General features: G+C 41.6%; 1 protein-coding gene across 1 annotated transcript in view; it reads left to right on the top strand.

The window, feature by feature from the left end:
- The first annotated feature begins 295 nt into the window (after positions 1-295).
- The window catches only part of px (MAP7 domain-containing protein plexus), a 91907-nt gene continuing 64329 nt past the window's right edge, over positions 296-27873 (top strand). The window contains exons 1-7 of the mRNA XM_018537703.1: positions 296-1067; positions 2611-2867; positions 2962-3349; positions 3449-3704; positions 3796-3987; positions 4283-4967; positions 5087-5183. Coding sequence (XP_018393205.1) covers positions 296-1067; positions 2611-2867; positions 2962-3349; positions 3449-3704; positions 3796-3987; positions 4283-4967; positions 5087-5183 — 2647 coding nt within the window. The remainder of the gene's footprint in view (positions 1068-2610; positions 2868-2961; positions 3350-3448; positions 3705-3795; positions 3988-4282; positions 4968-5086; positions 5184-27873) is intronic.

Here is a 27873-nt window from a genome sequence, read left to right as displayed (position 1 = left end):
ATCTTATTTACATATAATAAAGTGCTGGATATGCGTTTGTGTAAGTTGACAGATATATAAAGAAATGCATGATTTCCTATAATTATCAATCGCTTACCATAAATACGAGTATATATGAATTATATATCAAAATTAAAAGCACACTATACATAATTATACTTACAAACCTAATTCTTTATTTCAGATATACACAAAAGATAGAAGTTCTATCAATCACTGTGATTTCTGATCGTACATGCGTGCCAAACACGAAGTTATAAGAGGGCGTTAAAAAGGGATCCAATGGTTTCCTGACATGATGGAAAGCAAATTATATGTGAAGAATGAGCCGGGACTTGAGGGGCAATCGCTCACAAATGCACAGCCGCTCGAGGACGGTGGCGGAGCAAGAATCTGCTTCGTTTGCGGCGCCGTGGGCCACAGCGAGCAACATTGGTTACGAGTGAAACCAAGTCCAGGTGGTTCGCCCAATGAGCCCTACTTTCCGTTTCTTGAGTCACATGAGCCGCCAAATGGCTATCGCGGCGATGGCGTCAGAAGCGGTGCTGTCAAGGCTTGCAATCTATGTTACATTTTGCTGTTACAACAGTGGGAGAGCTATGAACGAGAAGCTAGACCTCACAGCCAGCGAATTTATTGGTTGAAGAGATGCGACGGCGGCCCGTTCACAGGAGCAGAAATGGCACTTCAGGGCGAGTACGCTGCCCAAGTCCTAGGTTTGACGAACGATCAGGCACCACAACTCAGACAGGAAAGTCGACCGGTCGGCGTCTCACCTCGATTACCACCCTCGCCCTCGCCGAGAGTCGAGCAGACTAGACCGCCATCGAATTCGATTGTCGAGGTGCCAAGGCCGCATTCTAACACGGCAGAAACGCATAGGCACTTGGAACAAGCAAGACTCACAATGGAATCTCCCCACCACAGATTGCAATCACCTCATCAAAGGTTGCAGAGCCCACGACAGCCCGTCGAAGACGCTAGAATATCCAATGAGGCGGCATTGGATCTGAGACATGCACCTAGAACCTCACCTGCGCCACAACCCACCTTACCACCGCCTGCAGGTTAATCATTATTCATCAGTCGCGTCTATTAAACCATATTTGAAACTGAAAGAAAGAGCACGTGTATCTTTTATATGTTTATTTGTAATTTTTATATTTTGTTTTACACATTCCAAATTACAAATAAACATTATCATTTATCTGAAACAACATATTAAAAAGAGTAAAGATATTTTTTTAATTACAAAAATTACAAAAATAAATGTTTTCTGTAATTGTTTAAAAATATTTTTACTTCTTTTAATAAGTGTTTCGAATGATAATACTATTATCGACAAGAAATGTTTCTTTTAAGAAACATGTATTGTATATATAAAGTAAGACGCGAAAGCAACCGCGTTGGGATCTTCCTAATTATTAAATTGACCGAGGGAGTTTAATTGGATCTTTATCTGAGGTCAACTTACTGCTTTTATTCCTAACTTTGAGAGAATCAAAGAATGCACTGTTCATGGTACGGTAAATTGTGGTATAATAATCGTTCAAGGAATTATTTCAACGAAAATTAAAGAAAAAAAAATTGGTAATAAATATAGATTATGAGATTAGTATTTAGTTACTAAATAGTAACATACTTGTCTTTTTCTCATACTCAAATCTTCGATACTGATATTTTTAAATGATAAGATACACATCACAGTTCTTTACCGGTTATTACGATTTATCGTAATTTACTGGCCATCCTATATTAAGAAATCGACATCTTTAACAGCAGTGTACTTAGATATAGATAAAGTATCAACGATACTATATATACGACATAGTGTGAACGAAAAAATATTTAATGGCAATCGTGCTGAAGCGTTTTAATACTTAAAGCGGATTCAAAGTGTGCACTTAACGAAATAACTTGGATGAAATCACCTTGCACAAATACTATCTGATAGAAGTAAAAGCTGTTTTTCACTCCTATTACCTCGTTATCTCGTTTCAGAATGTGTACGCGGTAAATATACGAATCGGGTCATTATTTACGCTGGCCTTAGTCCTTCCGTGCACTAATGTAAACGTTTGAAAGTAAAGGTTAACAGTTTTGTAGATAAGAATTATACGAAAGTCGTGGCAAAGAGCCGTCCGATTCATTCAACGTGCACGTCCGATCTGAGTGGTGATTCTACGCGATTTTCCTCCCGCGCTCCGCTCGCGTTCGTGGATTATTGAGCTTTAGTGACCTCTACAATTTCGATCCGACCGATCTGATATTCATTAGTCAGCGGGTGCCCCGACAGATAACCGGGTCGTTCGAAATAGAGCTATTGAAACTGTGTACGCCGTCATATATGAAAGCGCGAGAAAGTATCAACACTCTCTGTATTCGAATATAGCCTGGATATAACATGGAGATAAACTCGCTAAAAAATACAGTTTCTAAGTGGGCCACGTGCAGCGCGATGATAATATTGAAGGCGTGTGCGATTCTCGGGACAAATAGGATGGCCAGTTGTATCGTTGCGCGTTCACGGATTTTACGCGACATCGCGTAAATTACATTCGTCGACAATGAACGAACTGCGTAACCAATTGTCTGACGTTGCGACTGCAGCTATCTACAGCGGTGGATCATCATCTAGCGTTGGCACGGACATCCTGGATCTATCGATGCCGGACAAAAACTCGGTCACAGAAGTCTGTTATGTATGCGGGGATGAATTCAAGAGAGGATCTCTCAGTCATATCGCTGCGAAGCCACTGCCAACTCCGCCGCATCCTTCTTCCAGTCCACCGCCGTTCTTTCCATCACTGATGCTTCATCCTAGGCCGAGTAGAAGTCGACCCATGGACAGTGCTGGACGAGTACAGGTATATTTTCCAACATATTTATTGTCTTGGTACACTTATATTGGTATAAATTATCTTCAATATTTTTATAATTTATATATTTTGATTTTTTTAGGCCTGCTCAGCGTGCCAGAATCATCTTTTAATACAGTGGAAAGCGTATACGCGGCAAGGAGTGCCACATGGTGATAGAAATTATACGCTTCGCAAGCGGCAAGCACCCACAATGGATACAACTACGTTTATTTGCTATACTTGCGCTCTCGAGTACCCTTCATCCAGTATCAGACTTCTGTATTGCTGTCCTAATCCAGAGAAGGAGGTGTACTTCCCTTTTATTTATTCTCTGAGACCTCCGTCAGGAGCTAGTCCTATTAGTCCTCAGGGAATGGTGCAAGTTTGTTCTATTTGTTACAAAGCTATCCCACAAAAGCAGCAGGTGTTTGGCGGAGAAAATAACGAGGCACAGCCAGCCGGGCAAAATGTAGATTTCCGTCAACAAGGTTAATTTTTATTAATCTTGAACAATTATTTACACTTTTTATTTATTGTTTATATGTTTACAACAGTGTGTTTAAAATACTTAAACATTTTTGCTATAGGTCCTTCGCCACGGCCTGCTGTTCCTAAATCTCCAGCCAATTCAGCTGGTAGCGATATTCGCTTTAAGCCATATGACTTAAACAAGTCAACGGTTGCTACAAATAAGCAACGAAGCAGTACCACCGTGAAAGCTCCCACGCCTGGGCAACGAAATTCACCTAGCAACGGTCCTGCAGAAAATGGGACCGTTGCGCTTGGCCAAAATTATAGGTGCTATATTTGTGAAAGATTGTATCCTCGTACTCACATGGAATGGTAAATTCTATATAAATATCACTGAGAAAATTACAGCTTTATAACAGTTCTAAAGCGAGATATCGATAATTCTACATTTTATCCTTATCAGGTTATCTACGAGCCCGGAGGGAATGAATTCACATGCTATGCATTTTCCTTGCTTGAGAGGAATGGCACGTACGTCTGAAAACGCTTGCATGGACAGTCATGGAAGAGTATTAGCGTGTAGTCACTGTGTGAATCATCTTGCACAACAGTGGGAAAGTATGGATGCTGAACGGGTTCCTTTAGAACGCCGCAGGTTAGTCCGCCATAATTTACATTAACTGTTGATCTTAAACGATTTGCATATATTATGCATGTTAATGATACAGCAAGAAATGTTTTGTCTGTTGATTAAAATGGCTTTATCTATAATTGTATCTATCACATTTGTACAAATATCTATAATTTAATCTCCGCAAAAGATGAACAGTTACATAATTCTGTAAACAATTTACATTGAAAAAAATAATTGTTTCTAGAAATTATTTTTATTAGATGTTATATCAAAAGAATTAAAAAAAGTAACATTTGTAATATCTGTTAAATTCCAGGTATGATATTCCTAGTCCACATCCAAACGGTGACGTTAACCGGTCAATTGCTACGCCACCGAGTTCTAGTTCGGATCGAACGTTCGGAAGCAATCCAGGCACATCGAGCAGCTCGATTTATTGTTTCTTATGCGGTTTACACAGTGATTTAACTCTAGCAAGAGTCTTATATGGCCGTCCTCAGGGTCGAAATGCGCCATTTTTCCCGGAACTGTTGCGTCATCAGTCACCACCGAACGCCGAACAGCTCCGTGAGGACGGCTCCGCCCTGGTCTGCACGTTTTGTTATCATTCACTGTTGGCACAATGGCGTCAGCACGAATCTCTCTCTAGTGGTCAGCAAGTAAACGCCGCCGAGCGTCAATATAACACTCATGATTATTGCTGTTATGTTTGCGGCATCGTGACGTACAGGAAACGAGTACGAGCGCTGCCAGTAAAGGACTTTCCGTTTCTGAGGTATCACAGACAACCGGAGAAAAGCCTACTGTTAGAAAATGGGGATTTTGCGGTTGTGTGCTTGGATTGCTATGAGACTTTGCGTACGCAGAGTCTCGAGTACGAAAGATGGGGCCTGCCTGTTGAGAAACGAGAATACAATTGGATTGTGCAACCTCCACCGCCTGAGGACAGTCCCGACGCGGCTATAGCCAGATTACCATCGGGTGAAAGGTCCGAGAAAGTGGTGAGTATATCGTTTACATGTTTACACTTCGATGACATAACATGCGCATAAATAGACAATAAAGTCTGTTATACGCCAACAAAAACGGATCTACAGTTATGTTTGCTTATCTCTGACAGGTTCCACCGACATTAACCGTCAGGCCAGCGCGAAAGAATTGTTCACCAAAGGCACCCGATAAGAAGGTACCTGCAAAAATTCCGGAGAAAGAACAAGGTAAGTGATAATTCGAATGAATGTGCTTACTGTGCAGTGAGTTTCATATTATATATGTGACGCATACAAAAATATTTTTGTATGTATCGACATTTTTTAACTTTTATGTTTGTGGATTAAAACGAAGCAAAAATTATTACGTTATTTTACTGTCTCAATAAAACGATTAGTGTACTTGAAGCATTTTTTAAAGTATGGTATATTCAGCGAGTTTTAAACTTTTCTCGTCTCTTGCACAGTAATGCACTTACTACTTCTTAATTAAAGGATCAACAACAATTCTCAGAAGGTTTTCTTTAACATTGGTAGTTGAAGAACACTTCTGTTACTTAGATAATACTGAGTTGACTTTTATTTAAGCTACATTTTAAAAATTGGGACTATTCTCTTATGAAATTGCGTGGAACTACTAATCCTTTTAAACTTCTCGTTTTCTAAAAAAAATCTCTTATTCGCATATTTAGTTTTAACTTTAATATACAAAATTATAAGGTCCTTATGACTGTAGTGCTTTCTAAATATTTAAATATTCGCGAAAAATTTGTTCAAATATTGGCTTATTTATTAGACTTATATAACGATTTTATCTATATTCTTGTCACTATTATTTTTGCTTAAGGATATACTCATAATTTTGAGATTTTACTTGGATGGTTATCCCTCTCTTTCTCTCTCCCTGATTAAAAACTTTCTCTTATAAAAACTGAATGAAGTAACTCTCACACGAGTATCCATCGTAACGTTCCTGAAACGCGAAGATTGCGATCGCATAATTAAACACTGTTAATCTCTGGATTTAATTAACTTGTTAATGATAATTGTAATTCTTGTACTCCGCGAATTCTCGTCCGTTGAAATTTTACCTTTATTTTAAAGTGAAATGAAGTGGTTAATGAAGTGCAGAGTGTACACCAATCGGAGTGCGCTAAAACAGAAGGCAATGTCTTTTGATCTCACGTTTAAAGCGTAGCAAATATATATGTGTGTATATACTGATACATGCGCATGTACATTTGTACAAAGACTCGGCGGGGCGGAAGATACGATGGATGTGGAAGGAAGAGGGAGGATGGATGAGACGTGAGTGGTGCTCTTAAAAATCCGACAGACAAAAGGAGACTGACTGTGAAGAGCTATCCGAGAATATAGTCTGATGGTTTGCGTTCGAGCGAATTTCCGCTCTTTTTCATCGCTCCTCTTCTGATTTTTTCCCTTCTTCCTTGTTTGTATCTTCTTTTTCTGCTTATATATCTCCATGAACCCTTCTTAAGCATGTCTTGAGTTACAAGCAATATCTCTCCCGCTGCAAACATACCTTGTATACGCATCGTAATTATATCTTACGATATTTCTTCTTTTTCATGCATACGCTACACAGATTAATTACGTCAAGTTTAAACAATAATTCAAACGTTTGTGTGTTTACACATATTAACTGTACGATCAAATTTCAGAACGGAAAAGATTATAACGCGAGAATATCGCGCTCGAGGTGTGGTACATTTCGTTACATTTTTATTCGCTGACACCGCGCGTGTTCGTCTGAGAAAAGCTTTCTCGCCGCGAAAGGTTCCCTTGTGGCTTGGTTGCTGTTAGCCTGTAACACTTTTGTTTTGTTCTCTTCCTTTTTCGTTCTGACTTTAGTGGCGCGGCGGCGTGCACGCCCCTGTAGCACGGAGGAAGGCACGTCTCCTCGAGTTTACGCCGTTGGACGCGTGAGACCACCGTGCAAACCTGCCATTTAGGAGTCGTAAACTTGCACTCGAGCAGACCGTTGAAGTCGCCTTTTTAATCCGGCCGCAAGACAAGCTTGTAAAAAATATATTAACCAAGTAACCTTCTCGTACAGAACGTTTCACAACGCTATCACGCCCTTCTTTATAAATTCTTCAATCCGCTCGATTATCGACAAACTTTGTATAAAAAAAAAGAATTTTCTATTTTACAAATATCGCATTATTTTGATTCCATAGGAAATAACTGGTGATTTTCCATTTTACAAATATCGCGATTATTTTAAATCCGTAAGAGATAATTCCGCGAAAAAATTTATCATGAAATAAAGAGATTATTTAACTTTACGCTTTATTTGTTTCTCTGTCGGAAATAAAAGGAGGGAATCGCGCGCGTGTATGTGCGTGCGTGCATTGTATACTGTATCGGAAGCACTGCGAAACACGTCGAGAATCCTACTGTTTAACGTACCAAATATTTTAGCACAATTATAATCTCACGCATCCGGATTCTGTGCGTGACCCTTTCGAGATACTTTAGTATCATTATCGTAAACCTAATGTTAGTAAAATGACTGATTTCTTCGTTTTGAATTTCCGTTCCGCGAGACTTTTGCAATAGAATCTTGTACGTAATCAAACAGTATACCTGGCATCGCATATGTTGTCGCTTTCGTAATATCTATAATTATCATATATCATAAAAATTATAGGCCATACAAAATAACCTTTATAACATGTGCTTTAAATTTTTATACTTAAATAATGACATTTAATGTACTGGAAACTAGAGAAACTAGATTTATTTTATCTGCCTACGTTAAAATTTAATTGAACGTTAATCCCATAGTTAGCTTTCAACGTTTCTGTTTTAAACGTTAACTAGTCTTCTCCGTAAAAACGCGATACTTTATATTGATTTAATTAAAATATTAAGAATTTTTTCTTTTTACTTTTATAACTGTGAAATTGTTTTGTTTTTTATATGTATTTTTGATTAAAAGTATTTCTCTCTCTCTTTCTCTCAAATGTCGTACGAGCAACGGAAGTTCAACACGACGGTAATTTGCTACAACTGAAAAAGTCTTGAAAATATAACAAGAAAATGCAGAAGTCGTCGGTAACTCCGAATATCGCGCTCTCGTTGAGAGAGAAAAGGAGGAAGGAAGTTCGCGCAGGCAGGTATAATACGATCGTCGAGATCAGGAGGTCGATTAAGGTCGGTCGATCTGGCTTAGAGGGTACCGGGGGTGGCGCTCGAGGTGTCGGATGGGACTTAGCGGAGGGCTTAGCGAGGAGCTTGCGCTCGTGGATGGAGCAAGGGGGTTAAAGCGCGGAAGGTGAAGTGACTGTGGGTGAGGAGATGCGGAGGAGTGGAGGCGGATGACGGGTGGCGGGTTGGCGGAGGCTTGGAGGGGCTGAAGGAGAAAGAGCAAACGCCCGCAGCGTGACACCGCATTGCGCCCACTTGCCAACCCGCCCAACACCTAAATTCGAATTAGGGAGCCAGCCCCATCGTTTCTCGTCAACACGCCTGCCGTCCTCGTCCCGGTCTTCGTCTCTTCCTCGACTCGTCCTCGCCCACTCGCCCATCGACCCTCTTCACAGTAAACGTACGGGGCGAGATGTCAGCCCTCTCACCCCGTCCGTCTGCGTGCACGACGTCCATCTGCGACCCTCCTTACTCTTTCTCTTTCTTGCTCTTTCTCGGAGAAAGCAATCGGCAGAGAAGAGTACTCGCTCAACCGTGTTGCCTGCCTGTCGTCTTCCTGCGGGAATCGATATCAATGTCATCGACGACTTGCCTCTCACATTTCTTATCCCTCGATAGCCGGCAGCATGTACTCGTAGCTGTTCTAGTCAGGCACGCGGCCAAAAAGCTCGATTTCGCTCGTGTGCCCGTCGTTGTTTCGCGGAATCAGTGCCAACGAGCAATCCGATCGATCTTACGGTTTCTCTTCTAGATATTATTTTGTGTGCTACTGTAACGTATTTTTCTTTAATAGTATTACGTGCATTATTTAATTACTAAAATACGATGTCAAAGAAAAAAATTTTATTCTTTAATTTATTTCTAGTAGATTTTTCTTTGATAGACACTTTCAAATTTTATTAATTTATTAAGTTATTTTTTAAAATATTTTAGTAGAGATTTGAGAAATATTTTTAAAAAATAATTTCTACACGGAAAAAATAGTCTGGTTGGTCTATATAGAAATCTGATGATGTGCCAACCAGAGATTGAATATTAAAATATGTAGCAACTATTTATGTGGTTACTTGAACCACAGTACAATGATTGAATGATTTATGTTGTAGTAATGACGATATCTGGTTGCTACAACCAAATTATTTCTTGAGCATTCAACCACGAATGTTATAATGATAACTAGATTATTTGGTTAGTTTAGATCAATCAAATTATGTTGATGTGATGTAAAGACTAACGAGACACGGTAGTGTCTCCAGATTAGTTGTCATCGCTCTTAGATCATTGTAAGTGATCCAAACCATAATAATAGTTTAAATTACTACCAATTTCTATTTATAATAAAGAAATGTTTCTTGCGGTGATATTTTCTTATTATAAATAATTAAGTAATGATGGACAATTCAGAATCAAATCATAAAATTGAAAATAATAAAGCAGTTATAACTATAAATATGTAATAAAAATTTTTTAAATACATCAATCTACTTAAAAATAAAACAAATTTACGCTAGTAACATTAATTTACTAAAAAATTGGATTGAGATTACTTAATCGCAAATGGGTTGATGACACCTTGGGCTGAGATAATTGGAACTTGTATCGAAATCAGTGGCAACTTCAAATTCCCAGGTGTACCGGACCCCTGGAAAAAAGCTAACGATAAATCGTAATCTTAATTTGAAGTTGCCACTGATTTCGATACAAGTTCCAACTATCTCAGCCCAAGGTGTCATCGACCTATTTGCGATGACGCAACTATACGGATAGATAACTTATCCGTAGTAAATTATCGCCCAATCATATTTTGGTTGTCATAACCAAATTACGGTAACTACATTTAAGATAGTTGACACATCAAAGTAAATAAATCGTATCAACCATACGCATTCTTATCACATAAAGATAACTAGGATGATATAGTTATACTACTCATAACTAAAATATTTCTGGTTATGTGAACTATATCTTTTTTTCCGTGTAGTTTAGTACATGAAGGATTTATAATATTATTTAGACACGCATTATATCAAATATAAATGTAACATCCTTTATGGAAATCGTGGAAACTTTGTACGTATAGGCATGTCCAATACTAGTGAAACATTAAGCATTCCTAAGGGCGCATTGTTTCCGGACTGAAAGGGTTGAATTCCATTTGGGTGATGTCGCGGTTCCGCGAGCAATTTAATCGGATATCCGTGGTGCGAAACCTACGTTTAGACGCCTCGCGAGTAGATGCCACGAATTCATGTAGCGAGGTATACCTCTCAACGCGTTCTCTTAACAGAGTATGCTTCTGGCTTGGCGCGTGTTAATAATTAACCACCGTTGACTGCCTTACGAAGTAGTAGAAGCGCTTGCAGGCGGCTCCATGGCTCGTTTCACCGTGAATAAACCTACCTTCCGGTTAACTCCCCTTTTCTGCTTTCTGCTTTCTCAGACGGTCGTTCCTTCTTTTGCTTCGATTTCTTCGCCAAAGTCTACGTGCTCGACAAACGATTCTTTTCACGGAACAATGTTTCTATCCGTTGCTATCGATATCTTAGCTTTCGTTTTCGCAGAAATTTATATAAGGAACTATGTTTCGTGAAATGACACAGAACAAGAGTATAATTTAAAAATATATCTCGATTTTACTTCTAGATATTATCAGAGGAACAACGACAACCCAGTCCTTTCAGTTAAATAACATTTTGTTTTTTTTAACTTCCATCTGTGTCAAAATATAAATCAATCTATTTCTATAATTAGTTTTAATGTAAACAACATTCATATTAATGTGTACACTTAGTGAATAATGAACTAAATGTATATTAAATTTGATTCAAATTTAATACATTTGGAGTTAAATTGTTTAACTTTATTTAGCAAAAATTAACGACATATTGAATAGAAGCAGTGACGACCTATAAAAATGATAAAAAATAACTCAAATTGGTTATAATTTAACATTATAAATTTAACGGTGTTCTTTTAACATAATATTTTTAGTACGCAGTTAAACATGGTTATTTTTTTTTTTTATCACGATCGTTAAGGGTAAATCGTTCGTGCGTATGTGGGGTTACTCTCGTTCGAGCGCGATAAAAATAATACAGCTTATTAACCCCCTGGAGAATGTCAATGTGCTACTATAGAGAGTGGGTGGCGGTTGTGAATGACGAGGCAGCGAAGGCACGGGGGGTGGGTGGCGAGAGCGCGCATTTGTTGGCGCGCTCCGGTGGAGGAGCGAGAGAAAAAGTGAGCGGCACCCCGAAAGGGAAGCAGAAGAGAGTCGACCGAGGCGGATGGAGATGAAAGAGGATAGTAGAGTAGTCTAGGGTGAAAGGAAAGGGCGAGGGGAAAGTTCCCTGTCGCCGCCACGTATTGATTTTGCCCAACAGACAGTCGGCTGTTGGACTGTCTGCCTCATAAGCCTAACTTACCGCTCTGTGGGATGTCGCGTGGGCCCTATATGGGTAAACTGTTCCCACATAGGTTCCAGCTCTTTTTTACTTTTCTTCCTCGATCTGGAGTAGGCGATGACATGGTTCCGAGCGCATGGAGGACTCTCCTGGCGTGAAGGGCACTCTCTGTCGATCGTTGCAAGGCGCCGCATACTCTTGAGCGACATAGAATAGAAACGATTCGTTTAAGAAAACGGAGAATTTCAGAAATTTTTGTGTCTTTCAGAAACTGACCTTCGCCGACCGTTGATTGCTGTCTCAAAGGATTTTCTTTGTGCGATTTCTTAGATGCGTAGGTTTAAAATTAGAATTTACGTTCGCGAAGAACGCATAGATTTCTCAAGTGTCTTTTAGGACAGGAATTCTTTCATTTCACAATTTCACGCGCGCCTACTTGAGCCTAGTAAAATGTCAAAGCGTTGCGCGATGCTGTTGCATGTGATAGTCAGTTATGCGCGGTAAAATATCGCTGTCAAGGTTCTCAGAAAATAACGTTGCTGTTGTAATAAGGAAATAACGAGAAAAAATAAATCCAACTATGCAGGTTAATATCTTTTTTATTTTTATTTTATTTTGTTTATTTTCACAGCTTATTACTTGCTGAGCATTACACAACTATAATAAAATCTATAGAAGGTATGTGAATACTTCAAGTACTTTTTCTTTCTTCATTTTATCCTTTCCTTTATTCGCTGTCAGTTCGTCTTCAGGTCGTATCCGTGACAGACGTGTGTTCTCTTCAATATCGATTGCCGGTTACTCCGACTCGCACTCGTTGAACACGTCGTCACTCGATCGCAATTGATCGGCCTATCTACATCGCGTAGTCCGACTCTTCCCAGGAAGTCCTGAGGAAGCTATAAATATCGTTCACCGGCTGGTGCACTGGAACTGTTGAACACGCGGTGTACCAAGCGTGCGGTAATACAACGACGGTTGAGCAACAGATATATCGGAGACATTCGTCACTGCGTGAACACCGTATACAGGATTGCACCGACTTACAGGCTAATTGATCATTGAATATGGAACACCGTCCTGTCCGCGAAACATTCGTGCAAGCTACCACGACAGCTGCCGCCGCCATTCATCGCTGCGTTGCTCCTTGCGAGAAACTGTTTCACACGACTTGCACCTGCAATAAATCGCCTATCGCGAATGACGGTGTAATGCTCCCTGAGAACTCAGTGACTCCGGAGGAGCTCGTTTTGCCACTTGCTTCAAGTTCGTACGTCCAACCAAACGAGGATCGTTTATCATTGATGGACGATACTTTAATCGAGGATCCGCTGATTGGTTATGTAGAAAATGTGGAAGATGTGATGTCGGAGCTGTTCGAACGAATTTTGATACTGCCATTCTTACTCAAGAACAACAAGACGTTCATCAAGATTGCGATGATCTTTTAAGTGACTTTTTTAAAATGTTTGGAATAATATTAATTTATTTTATACAAGATTTATAATATCGACTTTAAGATGTACTGACATAAATGGTGAATTTTCTGTTTGAAAAATAGCATCAAATAGCAGCTTTGTTCTTTATCCATTCAAATTCAGGCATCAGTTACAAAATAATGTAAAGAATTATTGGCATGCAGTGACATGGATAAATTCGCGCGTTAAATTAAAGACATTAAATACGTAGAATTTTTCCAAGTGTTAACGGAAACTTGTTGCGCCTAGAGTCCTAGATACCGAACGATCGATAGTTCTCAGCTTGAGTTCTTTCTCGGCAATTATTTTAGATTGATATTACGAGATGAATGCATTTTGCTACTGAAGAAAGAGAGGAAGATCTTTTAATTATTCTCTTTCTTGCATCCAACATCAGTAATATCAGCAAAATCGATAACGAGGTATCGCTGTAATCGACATGGACACATAGCGTATGCGTTAATAGTTAATTATCAGCCTATGCGAAGCAATTAATGCAGCGGGCGCTCGCAAATGCACAAAACGTGTACATACGCTTGACGATATTTGCAAAACAGTAAAATTGTTTCCGAATAACTCGCGTTTCAATCTGATGTTTCGATATCGTATCAAATTACTTCGCACGATAAATCCCCAGGTTCTCTATTGGAATAACTACGACTCGCGAGTGCATATTTCTGAATATACCTGTACACGTGGCAAAGTACACTCATTTCACTGTCGCTACATACCTATACGTGAATACCATCCTGACCCCATTTACTCGCTGTTAGCGCAAGGAAAATGATTTCCATCGCAAAAATTGAGTCTTATATTATATATAATATTGGTCGGATCAGAGTCGGCGCGCTGCTTTTAATATACGCATACGTGGCTACTTTGAAAGAGCACGATACGTTGTTATCGGCTTAACGATCAACTTTAATGGCCACATCAGTTTATTGGATTGCCCGGCTACAATAGCCGCGAGTATGTTCCCCGCGAAAGGGGAAATTAATCGCATCGCGGATACGTGTATCGTGCACGCGGCAACGGGAGGATATTATTGCGGGAACGTATTTTGTCGGTGGCAGGCCGTAAGCCGCGACGCGAAGTTAATTACCCGTTTACAAGAATTAGCGTATCGGTAATTTCGGCCTTGGGATCGAAATAGATCGATGGCGGTAATTGTTCCCATGGCTAATAGCCACGGTAAATTACGTGGATAAGATAATCGTGCCAAGCTATCTCGTAACGACGAATAGACATGTTTGGTAAATATTGTCGTTTGCGTTGGAATTCTTTCATGGAGCGATACCAACTAATAAAACGTGTACGAACATTTTAACTGCGACAGCGTGTCTTTCCGACGAAATGCAATATTTTATGCTCTCTTACATTTTTTAATTTATAAAATTAAATTATGTCTAATTCAAGTTATTTTTAACCACATCTATAGGAACCATTGTTCTTGTTACTATTTTGATTAAAACTAGGAGTCAGACAATTTAACTGAAGATGTATTAAATTTGGCTGAAATTCAGTTTAATAAGTACATATACGTTAATATGGGCGATGTTTACTTTGAAACTAGAACATAGGAATGGATTGATTTACATTTTGGTACAGATGAAAGTTAAAAATAACAAAATTAGTTACCATTGCTCCTATGATATGACAGTGTAGGAATATTAGTTTGAATATTTTCTTGTTGAAATGTTTAGTGTTTGCTTTCTCGCACGCTAAATGTTGTAATATACAGCCTCTGGATCGTTGCACGCATGACCTCGCGTAAATGACTATCTATTTAGCAACGATTGACCATGACGATTTCACGGATTGTGTTTTGTGACTTTAGCGACTTGTGTAACTTTCATCATAACCGAGCGATGACACAGGGACTCTAATCTTTCCGAGTGACGTCCGTTAAAACCACGTTTTATGGAGAGCTAAATTACCTTTGTCCAAACGAGTAGCAGCAGCAGCAGCCTTGACCCCGTAATTAAAGCGCATTGGGTACGCAAGAGAGATCGTAAATATTTTCTGAGAAAATGCACGAATGATATTTCGCAATGAGAATGTGAAACACTAATCTGTGTTTACACGAACCGATCAAAATTTCTGTAATTGCTATTAAAACTTGAAAAAATATCGTGTGTATATAAAATTATATATTTTATAATAAAATCTATATAATATTCGGTAAACTGCTTGTCATATAAACATTCTTGCGCGACGTTTATAAGAAATAAACGAATAATTCTCTGCATAATATAATGTATAAAATTTTGCACTATTAACCTTTAAGTAGGTAAGTGGGATGCTCGGAACGTCTCAAATAAATTTTATTTTTATAGTTATATTTTTTAATGGTACATATAGAGTTAAATTTATATAATTTGCATCTTTATATAAAACATAGGAATGTAATAATAATGAACTTTAAGACTTCTGGACAATACTTTTTATCTTCCTTTCCCAGAATGAGGTTTTTAAGATAACTGCACACGAGGCGCTCTGCGGCCACTTACCTACTTAAAGGTTAAAGTATAAAATAAACCGTCTGGGATAAAGTGTCAACTTTGATAGCTGTATATGATAGCATATGTGACAATAGAATTACACATAGCAGCTAGACTAGAGATAGCGTCAAAGAGCTAACGGATAATGGTACACTGAACGCGCGGGTGTCATTGGCTGATTTCGCCGAGTTACCTTGCTTCGCGGAAGTCAAATTACACGTTAATGACGACGGATATAGACGGCACAGATCCGCGTGTATGTCAAAGTGACGACACGCGCGAATTATTTAGGAAGTCGCCGACTTCGTAATCGTTCCATCTACATCAGGCTTTCGCCTTCACCGTCATCCTTGCGCCACTCGCCCACCTCTCAATCCGTCTCTCGCGCTTACATCGTTTCGATCCCTTTAACGTTCGGGTTTCCGGGTGAAGTGGCGACGACGATGACGACGGGGGGATCGGTGGCGCGAGCGGAACCTCGACGGAGTGCAGAGTGGTTGGATTTCAGATCTCGGTGGAGGGTAGGGGCGTATGCGAGGAGGTGGATGTGACGGAGAGAGCGACTGCGGTGGTTGAGAGATAGGTAGAAGAGGGGGCGGCTTGTGCTGGTTGAACAGCGCGTGCCGCTTCAGTGCCAGATGGCCCCTAAAGGACGAGCGAGCGAGATAAAAAGATAGAACGAGAAAGGGGGAGGAAAAAGTAGAGATAGAGGGAGAGGAAGAGAGAGACGAAACACTCCTCTCGTCTCTGGCGTTTAGCCGAGGCTGCTGGTTGCGTAAGATGAAAAGAATGGCAAAGAGCGAGACGTCGGGGACAGCACTCGAGGCCTGGAATGAACGCGCGGGGTCGTTCTCTTCTTTTTTCCTACCGAGGGGATTTCGTGAGAAACGTTTAGCCCTGTAGATTTCGGGGTATCCCGTTCGTGTATAGGGGCGAGGTGGTCGCTTTCCGTTAACGTGGGTGGGCATGGGGATCCGTTGAACTCTCAAGCAGAACGAGTTAGGCTCCGACGCGGCGTACCGATTATATTTCGCTTATCTAGTTTCTCGCGACGAAGAGGTTTATTTTGCAAACGATCGATGTTTATAAAGAGAGTCTGTGGCGATAGCTCGCGTGGAGAGATGCTAATGGGGGAACGTGCTGGTGTGTGTCTGTATGAAACGAGTATTGTTATTGGTGCACGCGGTGTAGGAAGAAATAAGGCTGACGTGGGTTCTCAGAACACACAGGAACACACAGAGGGACGGGGCTAACATTCGTGTCGAGAATCATTTATTCATCCGCAGCGTCATATAGCGATCGTCGTCGGTTACGTGCCCACGTTCGCCTTAACACTGTCTTCTTATCACATCGAAATGCATTTCGTCGTTCCGATGCAGCGCATTTCCATGCTCAATCGAGTCTTATATTGAACGAAAGTTGTGTATTTAGATATGCGAATAACTTACGTATATACTTTCCAACATTTACAAAAGGTAGAATTCGCTGACGGTACATTGTACAAGGTATGAAATACGGACCTTGTATGATCAATAATGCTGTCAGTGCCAACAAATACTGCTAATATTATCGATCGTGTGTGGTTAATATTGGTGCATTGAGATAGAATATTGACGGATTTCTTCATGTTAAAGCATTACAGCGACACTCTGATGGTCAAAAATCAAGAAATCCGCACTATTAAGTTCATAATGTCAGTTATATTCAATTTGAGTTATTTTCGGTCAATTCTATAGGTCGCCATTATTCCCACCCAATATATCATTAATTTGACTAAAACACGATGGAGTTAAACAATTTATTTCAAGAAAATGTATTAAATTTCATTTAATTTTATTATTTACTCAACACGTTAATTTTTGGACGATATTTACTTTGAAATTAACCACAGAGATGGATTAATTTATACTTTAACGCTCTTTTGAAATTAAATGTAACAAAATATTGTTTAACTCAAGAGATTAGGTTATCATTGCTCCTTTGATATTTAACAGTACCGATTACCGTCAATAATATTGTCAACATTTGTTGGTAATGACTGCAATATTCATGTAAAGTCCGTAAATGCGTCAAAGAGAGGGATATTTCCATATATTTGTTAATTACATGTACGTAAAATTGATCGGAAATATCAGGTGCTTCCATTTATGATCATTTCTTCTATCAGTGTAGATTAAATTTAATCTTGATTTAATTTACTTTTTACCGTTTCTTTCTGAATTGTAAGAATTAAAAAAGGGTAAAAAGAATAAGTTAAATCGGAATTAAAATTAATCTACATCGGCATAAATGGACACAAACGTTCTATCTTTTGACATTTCATGAGTAACAAAGAACGATAATTGTGTTGAGACTAATGTCATCTAAATGGAAAGCAGCATTCATTATCAATAACATCGATCGTGTAAGGTTGCAAAAGTATTATCGCGTATTATACGTATCTATTATTGATTCAATGTTACTGATCAGTATCATTAATCGTGTAAAGTCCGTATAAGTATTCAAGTGCATTTGCAAAAACGAATAGAAAAACAGGCACAATTGCTACTTTTGAATTATGCAACTATCGTTAAATTATGCAAGATACGTTTACTCATGTTTCTTTGTAAGCTATCCAATTGAGAGGTTCTTTCAAGCTCAAGAATAAAAGAGGGAGAGAGAGAGAGAGAGAAAAGAATTCTACATGATACGAACGTTATGTGACCCGAGCGAGAATAATAAACGGGCCGAAGGCAAGAGAAAAGAGTCAGTCGTCGTCGTCGTCGCTGTCTCTCGCGGTGTGATTCGCGAAGATGCATGTAATAACGCATGTGACGGCTCGTCGCTCTTGCCGAAAGCGAGCCATCGTGAGACGAGTTGGGCAGTGGATGAGGGGCGGGGGGGGGGGACGGTGGAAAGAGAGAAAGAAAAAGAACTGCCCCACTCTCTCTGTCCCGCCGGCAATTCGATCTTGGTCGAAGCGCGGCGGACGCGCCGTCGGCCGCAGGTGGTAGGGATCGACGAACACGACGAAAGCGGGCGAAGATGAACGAAGGGCTACGGACGTCTCACCGCCACCGCACCGTTCTTCAGTCCTGTGCCAGCCGCCGTCGGTAGTCGGTCGTGGCGGTCGTTACGTTTGTGTGCCACGTGAGTGAGCGAGCGAGAGGAAGGCACGGAGAGTGAGAACGCGCGCGCGCGTCTCGTATGTGTGTGATAGCGGTAGGAACAAGCGGACGGGGGACGGCGGGTCTCTCGTTAATGATGGATTTTCTCTCGTACGCCGCGTAGGCGGGCCAGACAGTGTATACGTGCAAACGGGGCGCACGCGCCGCACGGAGGAGAGCAACGTTTCAAAAGAGAGCTCTCTCTCTCTCTCTCTCCCACACCATCGTGGCATCCGGAACCCATCCGGCGTTCGCGCGCGTATCCCCCTCGCTCCGCGTGTTCTCGCTATACGTCGCGACGAAAGACGCGCGCGTGAAAATATATATCCTCGCCGTATGGCGGCGGCGCCGAAGCGTTCAGTCAATTAGCTGTAATGGCACGACCTGCCGCGTCGGTCTCGGTCAATTAAGTGGTAATTAGTGCGCGGGCTCCACGGTCGTCATCGTCCCCCCCCCCTCCCCCTCCTCATCCCCCACAGACGCGTTCACATTGAGTCGCGTCAGTCGCTTTTGGTGACGGAGTCACGCGTTGGTAGGAAGAGAAGACTCTCTTGTCGCGCGTAAGGACGAGAGCGTAAGTAACACCGCGTAGGAAGGTGGACGACGGCTTCGACGGTGCCGTCTCTGTTCACGGCGGCGCGGCGCGGCGCGTCGACGCGTCCGTCGGCGCGCGTGTGCGTGCGCGCGCGCGCGCTTGCGTACGGCAGTAGAACGAACGAGCGCCCACGGCGGGCCCGAGGCCGTAAATCACGCGTGGACGAGAAGAGACGAGGAAGAGTAGGTAGTCTGTGCACACACCCGGCGAGAATGTGCGCCGGCCGGTGAGATATCCTGCCGCCGCCGATCGGTATCGCTCCGGAAAGGATTTTACTCCGCTCCACACGCGCGCGCGCGCGTCTACTCCGTTAGGATTCGCGTGCTCCGGCGAGCTCGCACGGATGGTGAGAAGGAATCCTCGTCGTCGGACTTGAATCCCTCGTCGCGTAGCTTCACGTGATTGTACAAGTGTATGGTGGATCAGTGAATTGCGGAGATCGGAAAAGAAACGAACGACCTTGCTCGCGAGGGGCAGAAGATGCCTCGACTCGCGAAGGAAACTCGTCGGCATCGTCGCGCTGCCGGAACTATCCTCACCGTCACTGTCGTTCCCTTGTTGGTGTAGTTTACCCCGCAAACCGCGTCCGCGTTCATCGTGTTGCCACCGCGCGGCGAGAGACCAGCTGTCAAAATGGACTTCCGGGCGCCACATCCGCTCGTGCACCCTTCGCACGCCGGACACCCTTATTATTATCCAGGTATACATGGTGTTTTTTTATATTGCTAATTCTCTTCCGGAGAAAAGAAACTCTGCGTTTCTTTTTTCAATGTAAACTTAATATCTGCGTTTATAAATTTAATGGCTAATTGGATATTTTTTGTGGAGGAAGAAAAAGAATTTTGACCGTCAATCCTTAAAAGGATAAGATAGGATGGTGTCACACAGGTATAATTTTCTTACAAATCTTATTCTTGGAACAAAAAATATTGCCCAGATACCCAGAAGTTCGTAATTCTTATATTCTTCTATTTCATAAAATACTCGTTTCCATTGAAATCGGATCGTACTGGTATACTATTTTCTTTTTATTTGTTACAAAAGCAAAAGAAGCTAGTATGTCGAACGTATGGTCGGGTTTTAGTACAAACGAGCCTTTAGAGTATAATTCATCCAGAGTAAATTTATACTTGTAACATAATATACTAGTAAAAACTGTAACTGTAGAAAAAATTCTTTTAGGTTGGACACTAGTCAAAATTTTCGCTTGTTCAAATCGTTGCGAATTTCATGAAATTTTTGGTAGCGGGTGGAAAGTATCTGAATTATTTTTATTTGTCGAATCCAATTTCATTAAGAAATGATTAGAAATGTTTAAATGATTCTCTTTTGAAGAGGAAAGGGAATGATGTATAGCACTGACTTTGGGTACTTTTCGACCGCTCTTGATTTTGAAAACACGAAATGCAAACTCGCGCGAAAACGTTACGAGTCGCGAGAGCCTCAGGGCACAAAGACCGGCGACGTGATGAACGCCATTCACGCGACACCCGTTAACACGCGATGCACGTTTAATGCGCGCGTGATGTCGAGGTCGTGTCGCGCGTGCGGTGCATCACGCGCGAGCGCTGTTCCGTGCATCGAGAATACGCGATTAGGCTCTAACAGAGAGATCGGTGCTAAATTATTTCGATCGCGTATCCCGAATGCCGTTGCTTCCTCTCGAATGGGTGATTTTGGAAACGGAGCGAGATCGAAAAGCAGGCAAGTTGAGTCTTGGCACAAAATGCTTTGACTGCCGACATAGATCCTATTTTTCTTTAGATGGCCGTAAGATTTGTTCGTTCGAGCACGTAAGGTTGCATCTCCCGAGTTCCCGCTTCATTTGCTGCTGACAAAAATATGCTTAGCATTCGTCTCGCTATCTCCCTAAGCAGTCTTTCTGGCAATCTGTTCTCTCTCTCTTTAAAATGGTTTTCCGGTGCATTATATTAAGAGTAGGGTTGATATATTATTTCTAATTATTTGTTAGTTTTATTATAATTTAATGTAAAAAAAAGTTGATTAATGATAATTGATTATTCTTCTCACTTTCGATTGTGATTATTCAGTACGATGATTGTAAATCATGATTAATATAAAATTCCTTTGGACATCCCTGAATATCTTAAAGAAAAAGAGAACAGATGGCAACCTTAAAAAAAAAGATAATTTAAAGTGCTATTTCTCTCTAGCTGATCACTTAATCGAAAGCAATCGTTATGAATAAATTCATAAATAAATTAATGCTCGACCGATTTTTTACTTTTTATCTCGCAGGAGGGTTTTTATTTCGTGAGTTCGTGACGCGTTTCGTTTTAAAGTCGAAATGTATTCCTTTGCATATTTTATACGTCCAAACGTCCGTATTAGGTTTGTTTTTAAGCGTGTTTATTATACCGCCAATAAATTTGTCAACGCGCGCGCGAGTTAATTGCAGCCTCGTAGTAATAAGTAGCGCGTGGATAATGCCGCGTCGGAAAAACATACTCGATTAAATTAACCTCGTTCTCGCACCTTCGCGTGTGCACTCACGCGACAAGAAGTTGCATCGCGTTGTTGCAGTTACCGCAGGATTGGCCTCCGCGCGATGTCTTTTTGCACGGTAATGGACAGCAGCGGGGCTATGGGAGGAAGAGAAGATGAGGGAGGGGTGCATCGCGACGCAGGAAACGAGCGTGCAAACTTGACTCGCTCGCCGCGAAGCTCGCGCATCCAACCAAGTGTCGGCAATTTCCTTAACCACCTCTCTGCTACACTTCGCCCCGCAGGCGCATTTGCTTACGCGTATAATTTCGATATGCAGTAGACGGCTGCGTTGTCTCGCGATCTACGAACGTCAAGTGCGGCCCGCACGTGATACCTACCTTCCCCGGCTGCATCTAAAACAGAGCCGGTGACGCGGCGGAAACATTGATTTGCTATTAACCCCTTCAGACCTTGCGTATACATATATCGTAATGTATTTGAAGACGTAATCCGTTGAAACGATTTAATTCTGTCGACGTCTGAGATCTGCTGCTGATGTGTATAATTATGTATACATCAGCAAAAATTATAATTTTGAAAAAGTTAATTGCTTAATATAAATTATTGATTAAAATGCTCATGAAAATTAGATTAAAAAAAATCTCTCCCATTCAGAAGGAGTTAATGCTTTATATAAATATCGAAGAACGTAAAGATGTGTCCGATGCAGTTAAAAGATATGGTTCCCGTGCATTAAAGAGCTGTGCACAAATCAAAGGAATGGGGAACAAAGAAAACAGGGAATAAGCATCTATCAGAAATCACACACACGATGTACCGTACGTGGAATATGCAATTTCTGTCGTTTTATCTTTCTTGAATTCCAATGAGTAACAAAGGCAGAATACTTACATCGACTTGTGTCATCAAATGTAAAGCAGCTAATGTTTCCTCCTCGCACATACAAGCGGATGATTTCCTTCGCTTGAGATGTTCTGGTAGAAAGAGCTGAAGCGTACAATCCGCTATGGTTTACCGTTTCGCGTCTATTAAGAGAAATACCAGTCAATCCTACGAAATACCAATAAATCCGCGTAGTATACGCGGTCCTTTACCGAGCGGAAAAAGAGAATCCGCTAAGCGTCTGCCGTCGATAGCGTGCCAATCTCTCGGAACATCCTCCGTTATAGTCACCAGGTTTTTCCCCTGACACACACACACACACACACACACACACACACACACACACACACACACACACACACACACACACACACACACACACACACACACATATACATATGCGCGCGCGCCGTCGTAGTATCGATTGGAGGGTCGATGGCTCGTTTCGGAAAAAAACGTGCGAATTAACTGCTCGGTGCTTATACCATGGCACAGGAAAATTAAAAGCGACGATATGAGTAGAGCCGGCCGCCGCGCGATTGCAATTTCCAATTCCCCGCTTCCTCTCGCTCGCCCGAGGGAATCGGTTGCGCGAGCTAGTCTTTATTAATGCAGCATAACATCATTAATTGCGCGGGTGCGACTTTTTTATCGAACGTTCAGAGATAAATATTAGCGCTGCGAATTAGCTATTTTGGCGTATCGACTCGCGCGCCGCACAATCTCGTGCGCCTGTGTGTATTCATTCTCGTTTATCAGTTTTCCTCTCTCTCTCTTTCTATCTAATCCTCGCTTTAATATCGAGAACCGGAGATAGCAGCTGTACGAGTTGTTTATTAAATCAAAATCGAAACATTTCGGCGTCCAGTGTTCTCCTCTTCGGGGCTTTGAATCAGTATATTTTTTTAATGACACACGATAACGTGCGACTTTTGTAATCAAAGAAAGCTATCGGTAGCAAAAACCGGATAAAATTATTTCGTGCGCGCCATTTCGATATTGTAACAGGTTTATGTGCTTCGATATTACAAATTTTCCATCGTGATATTTTCTGTCTCGCGCTGTTGGAAAAGCATAAAAAAAGCTTAGCCTTGGGTCACGACGAACGTTTTTCCTGTACGTATATTCGCATGAATCGCTATCTATCGCTATCTCGTGCAACGCACGTCGATTTGAATTCGCTACCTTTGATACTACTCGCATATTATCACATACTTACGTAGCGCTGAAATACTTGCAAGTATTTAGGTAGCATTGAGAGCTGCATCTATTTAACGCCGAACCGATAACGTCCCACGTGTATTTATATAACACGTCAATATTCATGCTTGCAACTCCCACGCATATTTACCATGGTTATTATTTCTGTATAAAAATTCCTACGTGCCGTTAGAGCGAACGACGGTTCGTGGAAATCATCGAGATTCACTCGCTTGGTGATTACAATCCTCTTACAGCTGGTTGCTACAAGGAAATATTCCCCGTATATCGAAATCGCTCTCTCGCGCGTCGGAAAAGGTTAACTCCACTTTATTCGAGATTTATATCTTTCTCGATGATCGTTCGGCTTGCACGGCAAACGACATCGTTTCTTGCCGGTGAGACAGCCTGTCGCCTGAACCGTAAATCACTTCGCAACCGAGCGGTGGACATTGTCCCTTTGGCAATAATAAACGCTTCTTCCCTTCGCTATCCTTCCTTTCTAACGATTTTCGTTCTTCCGTTCGTTATCTATATCTACCACGATCGATAGAACGATCTGACGTACGCGAGTGACGTCATCATTTTTTTGTCACGCTTTGTGCGAAACATTAACTATTTATCAATATACGTTGAGATTTTTAACGGATATCCTGCAGTATTAATGAAAGTCTCTCCGCGTCCAGTCGTTTTCACTTCCAGCGTTTTCTAGCCAGCTCCTCGATTATCCGAAGCACATCCGTGATTGTGACGCCGCCACTCTTTTCCCACTGCGCGAAAAATTAATTATCTATCAATACGGCTGGACAGTGAGCCCGCATTTTTTGCACTCAACGAACGCGCGCGATCATATCCCCAAAGTGGAAGCTGAAAAAAAGCATGACGGATTACGATCCGGATATCGCATGCCGCTAGATTATCTCGGATTCTCCACGAGCGCGATGTGTCCGTTTCGGTTAGATTAACGAAAGTAATTCCACCTGCAATTAAAACGCGATTAACACACGACAGTTGTTGATATTGCGTAATTACTGTGATCGGTGTGGATATTCTTCCTTTTCTTTCTTTTGAGTTTGCATTACTCTCGCGACTTGTTTTTTTTACGGTTGTTCACGCAGTGAAATGTAAAATCTATATCTTTTAAATTCGCATTTATATTGATGGATCATTAGTGTGTCTGTGCATTTTTTATGCTAGAAAAACATCTAAAATAATTAACTACTAAAAGATGTTCAAGTATATATGTGAGAATCGCTTAATAATTTTTGTATTCTTGTAAAGTCTGGTTTTTAATTTTATGATTGACTTGAAATTTAACCTGATGATATTGTAAACATTGTTTCTTCCAGTTATATTTCATCATTAAACTGATGATTTTATAGTTTAAAAGTTATTATAAAGCCATTAATTTAGTGATTACATTTAAAAAAAATAGTTCTTTTATCATCAAATGAAATAAAGTTAATATTTTAATACTTTTCAACAAGAGACACATATAATACCATGCAATACAGTGAATCATTACATTCTTCTTGTTTGCCAATGTTAAACGGGGATGAAATGATCAATGTGTTACAATCTCTTTTTCTAGAAAGCACCATAAGTCTTCATACACGATGAACCAGAAAGTGAAAGAAGCCGATCTAAAAGTGATAAAATCCGGATTCATCGTATACCTACAGTAAATGACCGGAAATTCATCATATATATTTAGATGACTTGTTTATTAACGGAATAACAAAATCTGTTTGAAAATACACATATTTTTCTGGCGGATGCGAATGATAATTCGCGCGTATAGTTTAGCAATGATGGAACATCGGGCGATGCTGCCAATTCCGCGAATGCGCTCGTAATCGATCCCCTCATTAACATCGTGCAATTGTTTAGAGATACGCGCACGCTTCAGGCCCGCCCGCAGGCTCGCTCTGCAAACCATCATCGTGTTTAGTCGCGTCACGCAACTGGACGTGTGTGCAATCGTCACGCTTGCTCGCACGCTCGCAGGACAGGCCTTGTCGTTAAGTGACCCGTATTGATTATCGAGCGGCTAATTTAGCTGATATTTGCGCGGCTTCTCTGTCCGCGTGCGTGCGTGCGTGCGTACGTACGTGCATACGTGCATACGTGCGTGCATTACGCCTCACAGCTCGTCTCTTTTATCGCTCGTCATTGTGGACGCGGTCTCATGCCGCGCACGATGAAAATACATAACTCGTTCTTAAAGGGGTGACATTTAACCATGCCAATTCTCCACATGACGATCGTATACGGTAATCGGTATCATACGCGTGATCAACGGGATGTCTTTTCGCGTGGTTATTAATAACACATAAAAAAAACAACGTTGCCATTAATCGCTGTTCCATGTGTTACGCGACTTCGTACCACCAGCCTTCCGTAATGACGGGAGTTCCAAGAATGGAGCAGGAGAGTGCGACAAGTGCAGCAAGGGAAAATTATCTCTTATCGGATAACGATCGCAGTTCGCTTAAATAATTATTTTTTGTAATGAAAAGCCTACCGGTACAATCTGGCTCGCCTATACTCGCGTGAACAATATTCGTGTTCGATAATTATCCGAAGATAAAGAAAGCAAAATAACTTTCGCTCCGAGTTTAACACTTTGCGAGTTAATCCTTCCTGAAAGCCGTCGGCGGACGAACACCGTTCGTGCGTTAGCTTATTTACTGATGCACGAAGCGCCTTTACCGCGAGATCGGCCGCGTGAGTCTCGCGCGGTATGAAGAGAAAGAGAGAGAGAGAAGCCCCACTGATAGACCCTGGGGTTAAATCCAGTTCCATTACGGGATCGCCGATCCGGGTGGTCGACTAACAGCGTCTAACTCGGCTAATTCTCGTGTCCTCTCTGCACGCGCACGAGTTCTCTCGCCACACTAAGTAATACTGAAGCGAAACACGATTTTCTTCGATTGCATGGGAGATGCAATGATTCTCGATCGATCTGCAGCCGATCGCAGAAATTGAAGACAAGTCGGAGGATATTACGATGTTGTGGTGTTTTCTTGCGACGTATTTTTAGCGCTGAAGACGCTGATATCTAGAGAGAAATTTATTTTTTGTCATTTAAGTTTTCATTACAATCTTCTTATTAAATTGCTGTGATAGACAGATAGTATACACGATTTTTTGACGGGATTCTTTTTGTGAAATGTCCTCAAAAGCGACGCGTTCGGCAAGGCAGGTATACTCTTCCGCTTTTTCCCGTTCTTTTTTTTCCGCTATCCTTCTCGGCTTTTTATCCGGCCCACCCGTGCGGCACCGCAAATGTCTCGCAAGGCCTGCCCGGCACTCGGACCGTAACGAAGTGGAACGGGCGTAAAAATGAGTGGAAGACAATTAAGGAGGGGTCGGTGAAGGATCAGAGGAGGAGGTAGTGGAAGAAGGAAAAGAGGAGCGGAGAAAAAAACGGAAGGTCGACCACCTAGCGGCCTGATAAAGTCCATTACCTTCTCTTTGGATCTTGCGAGCGATTCGCCTCCTCCTCCTCCTCCTCCTTCTCGTCCCTTTAGCCTCACGCCAAATTCGCATAACTGTTCCTTTTTCCCCCTACGTCGCTCCTCGTCTTACGATGGGTTGCACCCCTCCCTCCTTCCTCTCTTTTCGCTGGTTTCTTCGCGGTCAGCTCCACCGTAGTCGTTTATTTACGCTTATTTTGATCCTTCTACCTGCCGTCCGACTCTCGTAGGAAACCGCTTCTTTCTCTGCCCTCTTCCCTTCCATCTTCTTTTTCTCTTTCTTTATCCCTTCTCAGCATCAGCCCCCCCCCCCCCCCCTCCTCCTCTCTCATCCTGCTGCTGCCTCGCTGGACTACTCTCGCGCGCTCATTCTCCACAAGTTCGCTAAATAATTGCGAACCGGCGGTGTTACTTTTTCTTCTTCCTGCTCCGCCACACTCGACAAAAGGCTGTTAAAACAACCCTTTGTGCTGCTACCCCCAACCCTTTTCCGGTTCTCCTTTTCCTGGAGGGTACACCACGCGCGCTATCCTTCTGGCCCGGCACACGATGAACCGACCGCGTACATCGCCCCCTCCTCCCCCCTCCCT

This window comes from Cyphomyrmex costatus, unplaced genomic scaffold (assembly GCF_001594065.2).
Source record: "Cyphomyrmex costatus isolate MS0001 unplaced genomic scaffold, Ccosl1.0 scaffold18, whole genome shotgun sequence".
Classification (NCBI taxonomy): domain Eukaryota; kingdom Metazoa; phylum Arthropoda; class Insecta; order Hymenoptera; family Formicidae; genus Cyphomyrmex; species Cyphomyrmex costatus.
Note: the sequence above shows the minus strand (reverse complement) of the source record. Positions and strands in the feature narration are given on the sequence as shown.